This window comes from Naegleria fowleri, assembly GCF_008403515.1.
Source record: "Naegleria fowleri strain ATCC 30894 chromosome Unknown tig48, whole genome shotgun sequence".
In the NCBI taxonomy this organism is placed as follows: Eukaryota; Heterolobosea; class Eutetramitea; order Acrasida; family Naegleriidae; genus Naegleria; species Naegleria fowleri.
Window position 1 is genome coordinate 386,256 of NW_025407980.1, and position 16,664 is coordinate 402,919.

A 16,664-nucleotide genomic window follows, 5' to 3' on the forward strand; every position below is an offset into this window, starting at 1 on the left:
AATTATTGAGTCAAAGCAGCTAGTATTCCTTTGACGTCCTCTCGTAGAATTTTTTCCTCATCAGGCAGAGGTGGATAATCGTTGTCGTTATATTCACACCTGAGTTGAATTCTGTTGGACATGTTACTGAGAGAGATATCACAAATATAATAGCCGTGAAGTAACATGGAAAAATCGAAAGAAACGTTCTTAATCTCCGAAAACTCTAACTCGTTATTAACGTTTCCTGCATTACCTATTCTATTGAACTCTTTGAGCGGATTAAAATCAAACATGGGATTGAACTTGGGAGAGTTCCACACAACCACAGGTATGCCTTTGATATATTTTTCCATCTTATTTTGTTGAAATATGACTGAAAATTTTGCACATTGAAGAGATCCTTCCTTTCTTTGGTAACTTTCAAGAAAAGATTTTAAAACATCAATGGGTGCACATATTAGAGCCATGTACACGAGCATTCTCAAACACTCCCTATTCACTATTTTCTCTGTTTTTGAGTCTATTACTCCTCTGTAAGATCGACAATACATTACTAGAAAGGTTATGTCACTCTTGTATTGATCCACTTTCTTTTTGGTTGAAGGAAAAATATTAGAGTAGGTTTCGTTCCACAGTTTAATACTATGGATGAGTATTTCACCAAAAAGATCACTCGCGAAATAGTCTGGTAACACTTTGAAAAGATCTTTACAAATTCCCTTCATGTTGTAATTCCACATTTGGATACCATAACTACACCTCTCATCGTTATGGAATTTTCTGTGTGTATCCCAATCCATGAGATACCTTACGTCTGGAGTACAATATAGAGATATTATGCTCATATGATAGTCCACTATGAATTTTCGGAAGGATTTACATTTTTCTCTGTACGAGTTAAGAAGTTGTGAATAATTGTAGGCAGCTTCATCTAATATTACATCACTTTCCATGGATGCAAGAAGGCAAAGCCTGTCGCATCCATATAGTAGTGTCGAATAAGCAGCATCTATTAATAGGTTTTGGAAATCATCATGATACTCAAATGATCAAAAACACATACATGAGTTAGCAATTTTCAATGGATTGAAATTGATTTTGAACAGAAAGTGATCAAAATGCGAGAGCAAAACGCTAAATCCAAAGCCTGACTTCTTTACAAAAGCAGTTTTTAGATCTTCATCGCAGAATAAGCATTGGAATATCAGTACCATCAACTTACCCTCAAGATTATTCCTAATTAACATTGTGGTTATGTTAAAAACTCTGTCCATTATTGCCTTAAAGTCCTGCAGAATTATATACTCTGCTTGGACATTAATCATAATAGCGTGAAAATGTAAGACATACCATTATTTATGCTGACAAACAATTCAAAGGATATGTTTCTGGAGAAAAGATCTGAACAAAACTCTCCAATAACAAACAAAACCTCTATGGAAAGATTACTGATTATACTCTTCACAAAATTGTCATAAGAATAACTAATGGACTTCGAGTTGAAATAGAACTCCATTCTCTTTGGTGCTGATATTGACAATTTGTTGGATCTATCCTGAAATAATTTTGTGGATTTTTTTTTCTCGTCGATCATGAAGGATATGCTATCTTGAAATCCAAGAGCAATCTCTAGAATATCGAAAAATCTGCCTCTTAATTCTGAATGAGTTTTCTGATAGAAGTGATCTGCTATTATCAAGCATATTTCACTAAACTTGTTTAAAAATCTATTGATATAGAGCGAAGTAATAAGGTCAATTATGTGCATCACATCAATAATTTGGTGTAACATTTCAAAATCCTCCTAAATATGTTCGAATGCTCAAGTTATCAAGTATGTACACTTACAGTGACTACTTGGATTAGACCTTTGCTTAATTTTACAAACATTTCCAAAGACATTAAGTTGCCTTCGAGATTCAGGGATGGTATGTAGTCCATTATTTCTTTTTCTCTAACGCTAAAGTACTGATAGACGTTTAGTCTGATGCTACAAGACCTTACTTACAAAGTTAAAAACGTCATCCACTTCAAGTGTTAGAGCCAAATTTAAAAGAAGAATTTTTCTTTTGTCAATATCTTTTTTTGGGTGAGTATCAGCAATTCCCTTAACAAGATGAGATACAATTCCACAGGTGAATGAAGAAATTTCCTCTTCCAATTCAAAATCATTTAAATTTTCATTCGAAGCTGAGGTTTTCAAAATATTGAAATTTGAGGGAAGTTGGTATCGTTCTTCTCTAAAAATTTTAGAGCAAGTCGATTTAAAAAGTAGGTGATATGAACCTATTGATTGAAGTAGTGTCATACTTGTAAAATAATCTGCCTCTAAGAAACATTGCATGACACTAACAAGACTGTTCAACAGCTCCTTTTCCGAATCATCCACTCTCAATGTCGTTTCTTCAGACACGAAATTTCATGTCTAGATGAACGAAGAGCTCATCACCTACCTTGGTATTGTTGTTCTTCTGGTAAGGATATTGAATTGTCCTTTCTTCTCCGATCCATTTCTTCCATTTTCAATGTAATTTCCTCCAACAAGGCATCATAATTCGGTGTTGAGAAGGTTGTCGGATCACCTTCCATCAAGAGCAAATCCTCCACCACTCTACTTCCTCCCTCGAAAGAAGAAGTCTGCATTTTTTGTATTGGTGGTGGAGATCCACATAAGCCTTTGTGTATGTTGGAGTGGTTGGCGCCAAAAGTTTTACAAAAAAAATTGTGCTTCTGACCGTTTTAAATTTATTCCACCACCGTACCCACAAACAGACGAGTACATGTACATGCGAAGAGAAATGATGATGAATTACTATGGATGAAAGAGGTCAAAAAGGTTTATGAATTTTGTTTGTTGCTCACCAATCTAGGAAGATGTTTGCTCTATGTTCCGCTATCGTTTTCTGATGATGATTATGGAAGCAAGTGTCCGATACATGTAGATAAGATGTGCACCTTGATATGCTCCTTGAATCAATTGGGAAAAAACGCAACATCATCAACGATGAATGTGCAAAATTACAAAGTTGTAGTTGAACGATTGGATGATGTGCTATTTGCGGTGTTTTTGAATCCAAATTACGGAACAAAAATTAATCGTTTAGTACGTTTGAAATTGTGATATTATTTTGTTATAACAAACTTTGACAGAAAATGAAAAGAATTATTGACGAATTTGTGTTTGTGTTTGGAAAACCAATAGCTGACATTAAGAGTTTTGAAAGCCAGCTAATGGAACAAAATGCACGAAATTTTGTTTTTAAAATTAAGGAAAAAGACAAGGAGGAGGCCACACCAGTAAATAGATATCCAGTGTTCAGTCGATTCAGTGACATTGTTAAATCAAAACTAATAGAGATAGAACTGTTTGAAAAGGCGCTCTGTGATCAAATGTTCAAACAATTCAACTCACTTCTGAGGTTTTTGCTAGTAGATACCTCTTTTTCTCCATTACTAGACCTTTCTCGAGAGAAGAAGAGCACGAAGGTCGTTAAAACAATTACGGAATGGAAGCATGTTCAACAACTATGTTCGCGAAGTCTTACACTTGTCATAGATTCTCCTGATGAATTACCTTGCTCCTATCTCATGGTTGACAAGGCATTAGTGATTGACATTGAGGAGAGAGGAAATGATTTTTTGTTTTACATCTTTTTCATTGAAATAGTGAACCCAAGTCATCTTCATTTGCAATACAATGATGACGGCACATGCACCATAACGAATCTAATGTCAATAGCACCTCAAATGATTGCTGCAATTTCTTCTTTTATGCAACAAGTAAGAAATAGGAATGAAATAAGCCATGAACGGAAAGAACAAATAGAAAAAGAATGGGTTTCAACCTCACTGACGTTTGTTTCAAAAAATGGAAGAACTTTTTTCAAAAGCAAGAACATTTCCACACTAATAACCCCAGCAGACGACGACTTTACGAAATACACACCACGACCACCTCCGCCCTTAATAGAAGCCATCTCCAAACATCAACAGCAACCTCCTTCTCAAATTACACCTAACGACCGGTTTGTTCGGAATTACAAAATACGAGAACAGCAACAATGAAATTAATATGATTATTTAATTATTAATATTATTAAACTTTCACACCATACTTTCCGAGTACGAATGAAACTGCTGGTAATTTGTCCTTCGGACAATTTTCTTTCAAAAATTCAATCTGTGCCTCTTCTGATAACTTGGCTCCAGATTCTAACAACAATTCCATCAAAGAATCATTACCTTCAGCAACAGCAAAGAGCAATGGAGTCAAACCCATGGCATCCTTTTCGTTTATGGTTTGCAATGCACCATGATTTAACAGCCACTTGACAGCATAGGTGGATCCTGATTTGGCAGCAATATGAATTGGATAACAGGTGAGATTTTCTTCATCTTTGAATGGAGTATTCACAAAGTGTGAAAGAGTTTTTTCATACTTCTCCAACAAATATGAAACAATGTCATTGTCAGGTTCACTCAATAACACTGTAATAATGTGTCCTAAAACATTGAGGTTATCAAAAGCACCTGCTGGTTCCATATCAAGAGTAATGCCATAAGTCTCCAACAGTTTTAGAGCTCTCAAATTTCCCTTACTCACAGCATACAAAGCCAAATTCATTCCGTCTTTGGTTGTGAAATTCTTCAATTTGAATTTTTCACATTGATCATTGTACTCAATGAGAAGTTTGAGAATATTTTCATCGACTCCAGAGTCTGCAGCATAGAATATGATTGGCAAATTCATGTATTCAGAAGCAATGGAAGGAGCAGATCCAGAAGAAATTAGAGATTCAATTTCCTCAATTTGATTTTGAATAATCAAAGATTGGAAATTCTCAACATCCTCAGACAACAATTGTTGATCGGATTGCATACGATTGATGACGTATTGCTTGGAGTGAAGCTCTGCAATCAAAGCTCCTTCAAAAATATCGACAACTTTTGAGAGTTTCTTGGTTGTACATTCAATAAACGTAATACCAAATTGATCGGCAAGTTTCTTGGCCTCTTCAGATTTGGCAGAAGCATTTTCCATATCGACCTTGTTAAAGACAATGAGAGATGGAATTTCTGAGACCTTTCTCTTCTTTAACTTTTCAATTCTACTAATAATGGTTGTCAGTTTCTCAATGGAGGATGGTTGATCTGCTGAACAAACCAAAATGACAGCATCGGCTCGTGTGGCCTTCTCGAATTGACCTCCCTTCTCAAATTCAATATTTCCACAAGTGTCTAAAATATTCAAAACAAATGCAGAGTGTGACTCTGATTTTGGAACATACTTTCTAAAGGTCTGTTCCTCCGTGTTGCTCGTTCCATTATTCACAAGACTCTCTTGATTTTCTCCATACAAATAAAGTGAAATCAGAGTGGACTTTCCAACTCCATTCTCTCCATAGATGGCAACATTGAATTCACTCAATTGTTGATCTAGAATAATCTGTTGTGTGGAACTGAGACTATTCACAATCCTAGAAGCATATTTTCTTCTCTCTGATTTATCCACCAACAAGTGTGACTCTAACATTCTTCTAAAGACTTGTAATTCTGATTGCTGATGGTCCATATTGATCGAATTGGCAAAACTCGAAGCCAAGAAATCACCATTTGACAACAAGATGAAATGTTTTTCAACAAATTTCTTTTCATCATCTCCAGTGTCATGTTCATAGGAGAATACAAAAGAATTTGGAATCCTCTCGTCAGGTGTCAATTCTTGTAAGATTTTCACACGATGTGGTTTTTGATCGATTTGAGGAGCGATCGTTTCAATTTGTTGAGCAGATTTGAAATTTTCTGAAGCCAATTCTTGAACATTCATCTCATCATTCGATTTCACATATTGAAAATCAAAATGCATTTGTCTGGGAACTGCAGAAAGTGATGTGGAAAAGTTGGATGAGAATTTCACATGTTGTGGAGTATAAACAGTAAGAGAACCTTCTCTCTTTTGAGATACCTGATAAGGAAATGGAACCTGCAATAGAATGGAATAGCCATACTCGGTCGACAATTCATACAAAAACATTGAGGTACCTTCTTGTGGAAATTTGAAATTTCTCAAAAACTTTTTAAACACTGGAAAATTCTTTTCACAACCTGTTTCTGTCAAGTAACTGAAAATAAAAGTACAACAAGAACTATTAGTAGTAGTACTATTAGAACTATTAGTAGTGGTGCTATTAGTACTAGTTGGAACAGAAACTGTAATGACATGATGACGTGTCATGTGAATTCTACCATAAGACAAGTATTGAACCAAACTATGTTTTGCAATCCATTGTTGTTGTGAATGATGATTCAACTCTTTAAAATCTTTCAACATTTCAATTTCACAATACTCTGAAATTGCATACGAAGTCATTAATTTTGAAAATGTCTCTCGATGAATTTCCTCATGAGATGATTTATCAAGTGTGAAATCGACACGAATTTGATCCATCAAACATTCATCTTCATTCTCATCTTGTGGATTGAACCATGGTGAAATCTCTGTTGGTGAAATGATTTTCAGAGTTGAACTCGAGGATCCCATATCCAATTTCCAAGTATTTGGATAAAAGAATTCAAAATTTGGATGAAGTGATGCCAAAGTGTTAATCCATTGAGATAAATCGGATGGAGAAGGATCATCTGGTAATGTTGTTGTACGAGTGGGTGGTGATGTTGTAAATGATGAGATCATGGTCTTTTTTGATGATAACATGAGGAAGAAGAAGAATTACAATAATTATGATGGACAAGTAGTAGTAATTGTGTAGTAATTGTTGTTGTTGTTGTTGTTGTATTTTCTCTTGATGTTCGAAAATTTAATAATATCGAATCACTAATTGAAGGATGGGAGGATGATTTCTTGTTTTGTGTTTCTTCTTCTTTGAAAACAATTGATGAGAGACTTGATGATGTGAAGGATTGTTGATGATGACGGTAAAAGAAGAACTTTGTGAAAGGAAATCAAATGATGATGATGATGTGAGAGCTAGTGAGTGTTCAGATGCAAAGCGAGAGATTTTTGTTTTTTACACATCAATCAAAAGTCAAAGTGTTGCCAAGAAGACAGGCAACGTAGTCCAAAAACAACAAGACCCAAACAAAAGGAAGCTCCTCTCCAAACCGGAACTTGAGTTGTTTCTTTCATGATGATGAATTCTCAATTCATCCTTATGGATTCGGATGAATGGCCATGACGACAAGCATGACAACCAGCATCAGAGAATCAGATCCTCTGAATGAATTGAATCCTTTATTAAATGATTTTGTCAATGAGACACAGTGTCGACGATATTCCAAAATTCTTCCATAAAAGGTACTTTAGAATTGTTGCCTTCATGAAAAACCAAAACAACAACAACAAAAAAATAAAAACACAATGATGATGATGAGGACTGCAATCCGATCGGCTCGCAACAAGGTCGTTGCATCCTCAGCAGAAGGATCATGGAATATGAATCATATGACTACCAGCACCAAAGCTTCCGTAAGCCTCTTATTTGAAGGCAGAGGATTCCTCTTGCAGGCAGCAATTAAGAAGAATTATTCGAGTTGTTGTTCATTAAGCAGCAAGGAGGAGGAGGACCGTTTCAAGAATTTCCAAATGTTTTCAAGAAGAACAAACAACATGTTTATCCATCATCAACTCGTACAACAACAACAACAGATGAGAACATACAGCCGTAAATCTCATATGAAAACAGCCTTGTACTTGGAAACGTATCTTCATACGGCCTTTATCGCGAGTATTGAAGACTTAATAGCAAAGCTTGATGCGAATAATGCTCACTCTATGGATTGGCATGAATTTCATGCTCAATTTGAAGCATTGAAAGCAACATTAAAGGCACAGTCGAAACTCGAAGATTTGGGATATGTGCCAGCAATTCATGAGTTTATTTCGGAAAATGCAGGAAAAGATAGTGTCCAATTAAAGAATTTGCTTGACTTGAAGACGAGTCATATACTTGAACATAAGGTGATTAATCATATTGAAAATGATATCAAGCATCATCAACATCATCAAGGTGAGAATCATAACAAGATGTTAGAAATGAAGAAGCATCTTTTCGAATTAAGAGATATTGTTGATGATCATTTCCAAAAGAAGGATGCTGTATTTAATCCAGTTAGTGAGCAGTATCTTTCAAAGGAAGAATTGAAAAGAATTCAAGAGCTTGCTTTCTCTAAGCTACTGCTTAAAGATATACGTGCTCACGACCTCTTGCATTATTACTCAGTCACCAAGAATTCTTTAGACTTGACTGAGACCATGATTAGAGAGATTTTGCAAGCTCGCCTCAATGATTCAAAGGCAAATGATGTATTGCTTGAGCTCAAAAAGCATACACCTCAAGAAGTTTGGCTTCAAATGACAACAAGAATTCCAGAGTTGAACAATCTCTAACTTCTCAGCGATTGGGATTTTTCAAAAGCAATATTGGGAAATGAAGTGTTTTATTTAATAATTATGGTTACACATAAATTAATTATTAGGTCTTTTCGAATATAAACATTCTCATCAAGAGATCAAATTTCAAGATTGAGTACTTACAATGATGCATAGGCATTTCTATTTTCCTTTTTCTTCTTGCGCTTGTTCATGATAAACACCACGACAATAATAGTCACTAAACCTACAACCCATGCTGAAAGCAAGGTTCCAATCACGGCCCATTCCTTTGCACCAAGTTCCAAATGGCTGTTTTCACAACCATTCACATACGAGCTGAAACCAATGTATCTTCGGTGAATGAAAAAGTTTGGCTTTGTCCAATTCGAGATAAAATCTTGAACGAAATCACACAAATTGTTGGTCACAAAATACATGTATCCATCATTTCCAATTCCGATGGTATCTGGCCAAACAAATTCATTGTCAAGTTCAGTCAAGGATCTATTCGAAAGTGAATTTCTCATAAATTTGTTCAGTGTGTAATCTGTGAGCTTAGTTTTCCCAACAATGACATCTGCAAGTCCCTCTTCATCCACTTCGTAAATTGTACTATTCTCAATGGCAGTCATATACAAAACAGAGTCTGATGACACTGCAAACCCATCACTGGCTGAAATCTTATTTCCAAAATTGATAATTCTATTATTCACCAATGAAGTATTTGCAGGATACATGATTAACAAGTTGGCATCAATTCCATATAACATCCTAGATGAGAGAGGAGTCCAATATAAACGATTTCCATCACAACTGAGTGCAATTCCATCTACACCAGTTTTCATTGGTGATTTTTCAAGACATTTCTTTCGATTGACATAAAGCCATGCACTCTCATCGACCTGCACTTGTGGCAATCCATCAAACCATCGCTTTACCTTCATGGTATCAATATCAATCACCAAAATTCCAGGTTGTGCATGAATAGATGGATCGTTTTGTGGATTATCAATTGGAATACCACTGTCACTAATATAAGCAATATTTTGTTGTGTGTCAATCACAAGGTCATTAAGGAATGAATTTGTAGGAGAAGCTTCCTCTTCTGTGAAATGATATTTTGCAATCAATTGATTCTTCACCAAATCCCAAACGACCAATTTAATGCTACTCTCAGCCGCTTTTTTTCCTGCAACTTTTCCTTGATCCAAAATCCACATTCTCTGTTGACCATCAATTTCAAAACCCAAAACACTTTGTAATCCAAAGGTTGCATTGTTCACATCATTCCATTCCCAACTAGGAAATGGTTCCAAGAGTGGAGGTTCATTGGATGATGATGAAAGTGAAATCTTGGCCAATGTTGCTGGAATTTTATCAGATTTCCATCTTGGCATCGAAACATACAAATTTCCTTGTGCATCGACTTTGACTCCAGCTAACATGACATTCTTATAAATTTGTTCATTCAAATATTCCTGTCGAGCCTTCTCCGATGTAAAATTAAAATTGATATAATTAAAGGAATAGAGTAATTCCACAGGAGTTTGTGATTCAGTCTCACTGGAATTGATTTCTTGTTGTAGTGGATGAGCAAGCACCGATTGTGATGTGAAAGAGATGATCATACCCACACAAATGATTAGAAGGAGGAAGAGTGCCACCATAAATGATTGAGAATGGACGAGACCATGATGAAGTCGGTGATGATGCCGTATCATCATCGGAGAGGATGTCGTCGACAAGAACATTCTGAAAAACAAAACTCAAAGGAGAGAGAGGATGTGGGCGATTTTTTTCTTCTTGATGAAACTGGGTGTGAAAATTCGAAGAAAGGAGTCGCGGAGAAGGAGTCCATTCACTGCTCAAATGCCCTAATTAGTCAATGAATCCACGAATGATTGAACAACATTGAAAAAATCTATTCCATGGTCGTGTTGGTGTGGGTATACAGTATTCCTATTTCTCCTTCGGTAGTGACGTACAGAAAATGATTCCTTGTGTTGTTGCATGAGTTTGAGGTCGTGAAACTAAGGTTTGCTTCTTCAAATTGACCTCTTACAATGTTCTTTACAGAACCACTGAATAATTTACAACAGGTTTGGACGAGCATTTCGTATTGTGTGCCTTTTTCAGCTTCAACTAGTTGGTGTGTCTCCACAGAAGCATGAGATGAGTGAACATGTGTTTTGCTGAGATCCATGTGAATTCCCTTCACTTCCTTGTTCAATATGTCAATGTAGTAATAGAGATTGTTATTCTCAAATTGATTCCAGTGAGAGCAAATTTGCTTGTCTTCCTCTTTAAGTTTGTATTCATTGGCAAGTTTTCGTTGGCTCTTTCGCTCTTGGGGAGACAGAGAAAGTACTTTCAAATCACTATCAACATAGTCAGCAATGATCATTGTGTGCGCTTGATTGTTTCGTGATGGAATGAATGCACAGGACAATGGCAACATGTTCGTATTGGTACGATCTATGAGCAATAACTCTTCCAATTTTCTGCCATCTTTCCCAAGTCTTAACAATCGTATGCCACTGTTCAAAGAGCAAAGAGTAAAATACATGTCCGAACCGTCAGTAACAACGTCCATCGAATTCACAACGAAATGCATCGATCTAAATATTGGACTAGCTCTATTAAAGTACTTGGAGTAAACAGGATAGGTAAGATTGCTTTCTTTTGAATAATCTAAAAGTTCATATCGATCCACGAATTTAAATTTCATCTTTTCTCCCTTCTTTTCAAGTTTTGCTACATGTATCATATTGTTGTATAAGAAACAAAATTGTCCATTATCATCCAATGGGGTTATCCGTGCAAATATCGATTCATCATGGAATGGAACTGGATGCTCTCCAATGATTGTAGCTTTCAGTCGTGTTAAATGGGAAGACATCACACACAACCAAGCAACAGACAGTGCAACTGCTCCAGAATCCTCTTCAACCGAGCGAGAATGTGTAAATGTGGTTAAGCAAATGAGAAGTATGTACTCTTCTCCCTCAAAATATACTGAGCATATATCAAGTATGGAGTGGCTAGTTGACATGTTCTTATCAGACACAACCCATTTCTCAGGCATAAATTTGCCAATTTCTACACACTTCTCTTGATAAAATTGATTTTCAGTGTCATCATCTAACACACACTTGAACAAGAGAGCATTCAATGTCTCGTCCACAAAAGATCTTTCTGAGCCAGTAACCACAAAGGAGCTTGATCTATCTAAATAAATGCTTTTCAAAGGCTCAATAATGCTATTTGATTCTTGGGAGGGATTTTCCAAATTCATTGATCTCCACCTCAGCTTTTTGTCTGCTGAGATTTCACAAAATTGAATAGCCCCTCCTTCTGGTTGTTCCATTAATAAAGCAGCACAATTCCCAAATTGAGAAGTCACAACATTTGTAATATCAATGCTTCGGCCAGCAAACCGCTTTTTTTCACTCTCGGAAACGAAAATAGTTTTAAGCACTCTGCGCTTATCAATTGTAATGTTTTTTCTGTCTTGTATAAGCATCATATCTCGATTGCTCATACAATAAACAATATCTTCCGAATTTGGTGACGTAATCTTCCTCAGTTTTACTGAACTCTCTCCAACTTTGAAATGGTGCTCCTCGAGTTGCGATTTAAATATTGGATCAACTACACAAGTGCCATCAGAAAGTCCCAATATGATGCACGACATTATGGAATTCGATATACCTACACACGATCTAATATTGTCATGATATGTCTGTGATCATATGCGAATGGAGTAAATGAAAGTATGGGATTTTGAACAACAAACCTTTTCCATAATGATGGTCCAAGAGTCAACCTCTACAATATATACAGAATTTACAATCCAAAAAGCAATGATCAGGTAGGTCTTTCCATCGTGAATAAAGCAGGACATTGTTGAAATTTGGTTCTCCAACGCATTTGCTGAGATTTCAATCACAGACAGTGGCTTGGTCTTAATTTCGAGCATTGTGATTTCGGTTCTTCTTGCAACAAATATCTGAATCATGAGATTGGAATGATAATAATATTTCAGAACCAAGTTATACCTACCCTTCCATGTGGCTCAATATCTGCAAATAAATATTTTTCTCCATCATTACGACGCTTAAATAATACATTAACATGTTGGGTGTTAAACTGAATGTCATAGAGAGCAATCTCATCCTCCCAAACAGCAACGAAAAAAAGAGAGACCGGATTTCTCTTAAACTCCCTTAATGCTAGCAACTTTTTTGACCCGTTCATTGCACTGAACGATATTGAAGCCATGTCTTTGGTAGAGAAAAATGTAGTACAGTTATCATAGGAAAAGCACAAAATCGAATATTCCTTCAAGGGAAGACTTGAATCTCAACGGTCAACTAGTTGGATTATTCGTATTAACAAACTTACACAAGAATTTCAGGAGAACCCTCAATAATAGATCCTTCTGTTAAAGGCATAAATGGAATTAATCTACTTCCCATTTGACAAACGCTAAACCGAGCAGCACCTCTGACATATTGACTGTATTGGTTATGAGATCCAGAGAATGAAGTGCAAGCCAATCTTGAGTCTCTTGAACCATTAAAAGTTTGAAAAAGGCTATGAGTAATTGTTCCCAAACACGGTAATTGCTCCTCGTCGATGTTGCTGCCAACGCTTTCGTAATAATTTCTTACTTGAATAGTTATATTATTTTGATTCAATATTGACAACTCTAACCATTTCGTTTGAGTGTTTTCATAAGGAGAGCTAATAAATATTTTGTACAGGTTTTGGTCGTAATGAAATGCAAGTAATTCACCCACTTGCAGTTTTGGAATAAGAGCCCTTTTGTAAGTAATCTCAGCTGTTTTCACTTCTGCTGCCAGTGCATGCTTCAACGTGAGAAAAACAACAAAAACACTTCCATCGCTATAAAGGCAACAGAGAGTTCTTGAGGTTTCATAATTACAAGATCCACACTTTCTCTTTCTTTCGTCCAACATTGTAACATGACATGGACAAACTAAACTGTTTACATTTGCCATATCAATTGGACAATCGATCAGTAATCCATTTCTACTGTAATATGAAAATCCATAACTACTCATGCATAACACGCCAAACTGAACTTGAAGTTTGTACAACAGATTCAAAGACTAACACTTACATTGTCTGAGAACAAGCAAGTAGAAGTTGGATGAATATTAAAGACAGAGAACGGTCCATTAGATGCCTTTAGAAAAGCTTCAGCACTAAATACTCGTGAAGATGCTGTTTTACCCAAAGAGCACGTCAATTCTAAAACAAATGTTCCAAGAAATGTATGAGGTACTGCCGGTAATGAATAATTAGAGTCGTCATGCTCTCCAACAAATTCTTGCAGTAATGCAACAATTTCTACCATTTCCTCACTGAGACAACTCTTTAGAAAGCACAAGTCCACAACTTTAAACAATGATTTTGAACTGTATGACGACTGAGGTCGAATTTCAAAAATTTTGTTTTCCAACAGTTTAGGAAAATTGCTATTAGCTTCAAATTTGAAATAATAAACATATTGATTATAGATGGATAAGATCACCTCTGAATATTTTTGTTTTTTTCGTATGCATGATATTGGAAAAACAGTCCTCTTATATTCCGAAAACCCAATCCAAATCTAACTTGATGAATCTATTGACAAATCCACTTACAGTAGCCTCTTCAATTTTCTTTTCAACCTCTCTAGCATCTACTTTATCGGAAATGTAACTAGCAAGAGAAAGATTTCCCTCATGCAAAATGGAAATCCCTTCTTGATTTTCAACTTTAACAAGATACCACATTAAATCATTGTCAATCACTAACAAGAAATTAAATGAAATTTTTTCAAGCTCAATGACTACCAGTTTCATAATTCTCTTAATTCCATCAAATGGAATCATGACATTATCAAATGTATCTTCCTCGGGAATATATCTAAAAAAGTGTAATTTGTTTCCCTATAATTTTTTCATTAAAGATCCCAATAGGAACACCTTTCGAATATACACACCTTAGATTCCACTACATAGGTTGTATCGGGATGGTTCTCAAAAAATCGACCACAACTCGCCGATGTAACGGATTGATCCTCTACCAATGGTTGTATTTCCATGGACCTCTTTCAATCTTTTGAGATTTTTATTGTATGATATTCAATGTGTTCCGAGAGCATAACACTCGTTGTTTGTATTTTTTTTGCCAATGAAAAAGAAAAGATGAACCTTCTGTGTAAAACCAACAAATGGTTGTACCATTGCGATTCTATTACTTTAAGCATGATCATAAACAGTTCATCCTTATCTGCGTTTAATACCTTCTTCTTTTCATGGCTGAACTTTGTAATCATTTCGCAATTAAGAAAAAATGCAAAAACTTCCATCGCGGAATGGTCTTCTCTTCAAACTTTTCTCCACTCATTCATCATGCACGATGATGATGACCAAGGGTAGTCATTCTCTCCCGAAGAATTTATTCCAAGCAAAAAGCATGAAAACATTTGGTTTTACTTTTTTATTGGATCCATTTCATCATCATCAAGCCTATCATTGCCTTCTCGGAAAAGTATCTGCAAAATTTAGGACAAGTTTTAGTATCGGAAATATTCGGCAAGGAAAAACAAGACAATCAGAAAAAGAAGAACATGTAATAACAAAGAATCATCATGACGAAAATGCAACAATCATTAACGATTTGTTTTCGGAAACTATTTATGCAATGACAAGCGGATTTTCTTCAAGTTGTGCAGTTTCTGTAATTCGTGTGAGTGGCTCGAGAGCAATAGATGTCGTTAAACGAATGACAAGACTTGATCCAAAACAATTGGAGACAAGAAAAGCCTATTATTGTTCGCTGTACAATCCCACAACTAATTTCACAGGTACTACAAATGTCGTACCTATTGATAAGATTTTATTACTGTATTTTAAAGGACCCAATAGTTTTACAGGAGAGGATGTCATTGAAATTCATTGTCACGGAAGTAAGGCTGTAATTTCACACATTATGAAGGCTTTGGGTACGGAAGGAATTGGATTTAGACCAGCAGATCCTGGCGAATTTACCAAACGAGCATTTTTGAACAGGAAGATGGATTTAACAGAAGTGGAAGGTCTAAGTGACTTGATACATGCTCAAACAGAGCAACAACGAGTACAAGCGCTTAAACAACTAAATGGAGAGCTTAGTCATATTGTAACAAACTGGAAAAGAGAAATGTTGAACTGCGTGGCACATGTCACTGCATTTATTGATTTTGGAGATGACAATGGACTTGAGGAATCTGTAGTATATAGAGAGCGTATTTTACCTGCTGTCAGAAAATTGGGGTCTGAGCTAAAATATTATTTAGATATTTCTAAAAACAGGCTAGGAGAACGGCTAAGAGAGGGACGAGGAATACGGTGTGCCTTACTTGGTGCTCCCAATGCAGGCAAGTCATCACTACTGAATGTGTTGGCAGAAAAAGATATTGCCATAGTGAGCGATCATGCTGGAACTACTCGAGACGTTGTTGAAGTTCAGCTTGATTTGAAGGGTTGGCCTGTCACTATTGCAGATACAGCAGGTCTAAGAGAGCATACAGCTATTTCATTAGATTCAGAAGTAGGAAAACATCATTTAATTGAAATTGAAGGTATGAAAAGAGCCATAAAGAAGGCAAAGGAGGCAGATATCGTCATTATTGTACTTGACTCTGAAAATCAAGCAGTCACAGTGCAAGAAATGTTTGAATTTTGCATGCGAAAACTTTCAGAACATAATCATTCACCTGATTCATCATCGAACCAGGCACAGAAAATATTTTTGGTTCATAACAAGATTGACTCGAGAAACAGTTCAACACAAAACATCGATGGAGCAACAACACTTCAAGAGCAGATCCCGAATATTCCTTCATTTGCAATTTCTTGCAAAACAAAGGAAGGAGTGGATCGATTCATTGATCATCTTTGTAAAACAGTGGAAAACATTTTCACAGGAAAAGACGACCAATTCTTTTCAAAAGATATTGGCCACCAACAAGCAGAACATGCTCTCTTAATAACCAGAGAAAGACACAGAGCTTCTTTTTCAAAAACTTTGGCATGTCTTGAGAGAGCTCTCCAAGAAAACGATCAAATAGAAATTGCAGCTGAACACATTCGTCAGGCACACAAAGCTCTTTGTGAGGTTACAGGCGATGTTGATTTTGAGGAAATTTTAGATGTGGTTTTTAAGGAATTTTGTATTGGAAAATAAGTGGAGCTCCAAGAATGCTTTTCTAGCATTTAACAGTTCGATCTATTAATTT

General features: G+C 35.9%; 7 protein-coding genes across 7 annotated transcripts; 3 read left to right on the forward strand and 4 right to left on the reverse strand.

The window, feature by feature from the left end:
• Nucleotides 1–2: 2 nt before the first annotated feature.
• On the reverse strand, nucleotides 3–2,625 carry FDP41_005862 (uncharacterized protein; the record flags this gene model as incomplete). The annotated part of the gene is made up of 5 exons (XM_044709433.1): nucleotides 3–991; nucleotides 1,205–1,288; nucleotides 1,333–1,786; nucleotides 1,991–2,268; nucleotides 2,436–2,625. The coding sequence occupies 5 exons, from the start codon at nucleotides 2,623–2,625 to the stop codon at nucleotides 3–5; spliced, it is 1,995 nt and encodes a 664-aa protein (XP_044559822.1).
• Nucleotides 2,626–2,800: 175 nt separating this feature from the next.
• On the forward strand, nucleotides 2,801–4,047 carry FDP41_005863 (uncharacterized protein; the record flags this gene model as incomplete). The annotated part of the gene is made up of 2 exons (XM_044709434.1): nucleotides 2,801–3,085; nucleotides 3,133–4,047. The coding sequence occupies 2 exons, from the start codon at nucleotides 2,801–2,803 to the stop codon at nucleotides 4,045–4,047; spliced, it is 1,200 nt and encodes a 399-aa protein (XP_044559823.1).
• A 31-nt stretch (nucleotides 4,048–4,078) lies between these two features.
• FDP41_005864 (uncharacterized protein) lies at nucleotides 4,079–6,694 on the reverse strand (the record flags this gene model as incomplete). The annotated part of the gene is made up of 1 exon (XM_044709435.1): nucleotides 4,079–6,694. One exon carries the CDS (start codon nucleotides 6,692–6,694, stop codon nucleotides 4,079–4,081), a length of 2,616 nt encoding a protein of 871 aa, XP_044559824.1.
• Nucleotides 6,695–7,606: 912 nt separating this feature from the next.
• On the forward strand, nucleotides 7,607–8,386 carry FDP41_005865 (uncharacterized protein; the record flags this gene model as incomplete). The annotated part of the gene is made up of 1 exon (XM_044709436.1): nucleotides 7,607–8,386. One exon carries the CDS (start codon nucleotides 7,607–7,609, stop codon nucleotides 8,384–8,386), a length of 780 nt encoding a protein of 259 aa, XP_044559825.1.
• A 78-nt stretch (nucleotides 8,387–8,464) lies between these two features.
• FDP41_005866 (uncharacterized protein) lies at nucleotides 8,465–9,999 on the reverse strand (the record flags this gene model as incomplete). Its single annotated transcript, XM_044709437.1, has 2 exons — nucleotides 8,465–8,477; nucleotides 8,534–9,999. 2 exons carry the CDS (start codon nucleotides 9,997–9,999, stop codon nucleotides 8,465–8,467), a joined length of 1,479 nt encoding a protein of 492 aa, XP_044559826.1.
• Nucleotides 10,000–10,292: 293 nt separating this feature from the next.
• FDP41_005867 (uncharacterized protein) lies at nucleotides 10,293–14,486 on the reverse strand (the record flags this gene model as incomplete). The annotated part of the gene is made up of 7 exons (XM_044709438.1): nucleotides 10,293–12,113; nucleotides 12,168–12,380; nucleotides 12,434–12,725; nucleotides 12,776–13,473; nucleotides 13,518–13,772; nucleotides 14,044–14,331; nucleotides 14,385–14,486. 7 exons carry the CDS (start codon nucleotides 14,484–14,486, stop codon nucleotides 10,293–10,295), a joined length of 3,669 nt encoding a protein of 1,222 aa, XP_044559827.1.
• A 251-nt stretch (nucleotides 14,487–14,737) lies between these two features.
• FDP41_005868 (uncharacterized protein) lies at nucleotides 14,738–16,612 on the forward strand (the record flags this gene model as incomplete). The annotated part of the gene is made up of 1 exon (XM_044709439.1): nucleotides 14,738–16,612. The coding sequence occupies one exon, from the start codon at nucleotides 14,738–14,740 to the stop codon at nucleotides 16,610–16,612; it is 1,875 nt and encodes a 624-aa protein (XP_044559828.1).
• Between the last annotated feature and the right edge of the window lie 52 nt (nucleotides 16,613–16,664).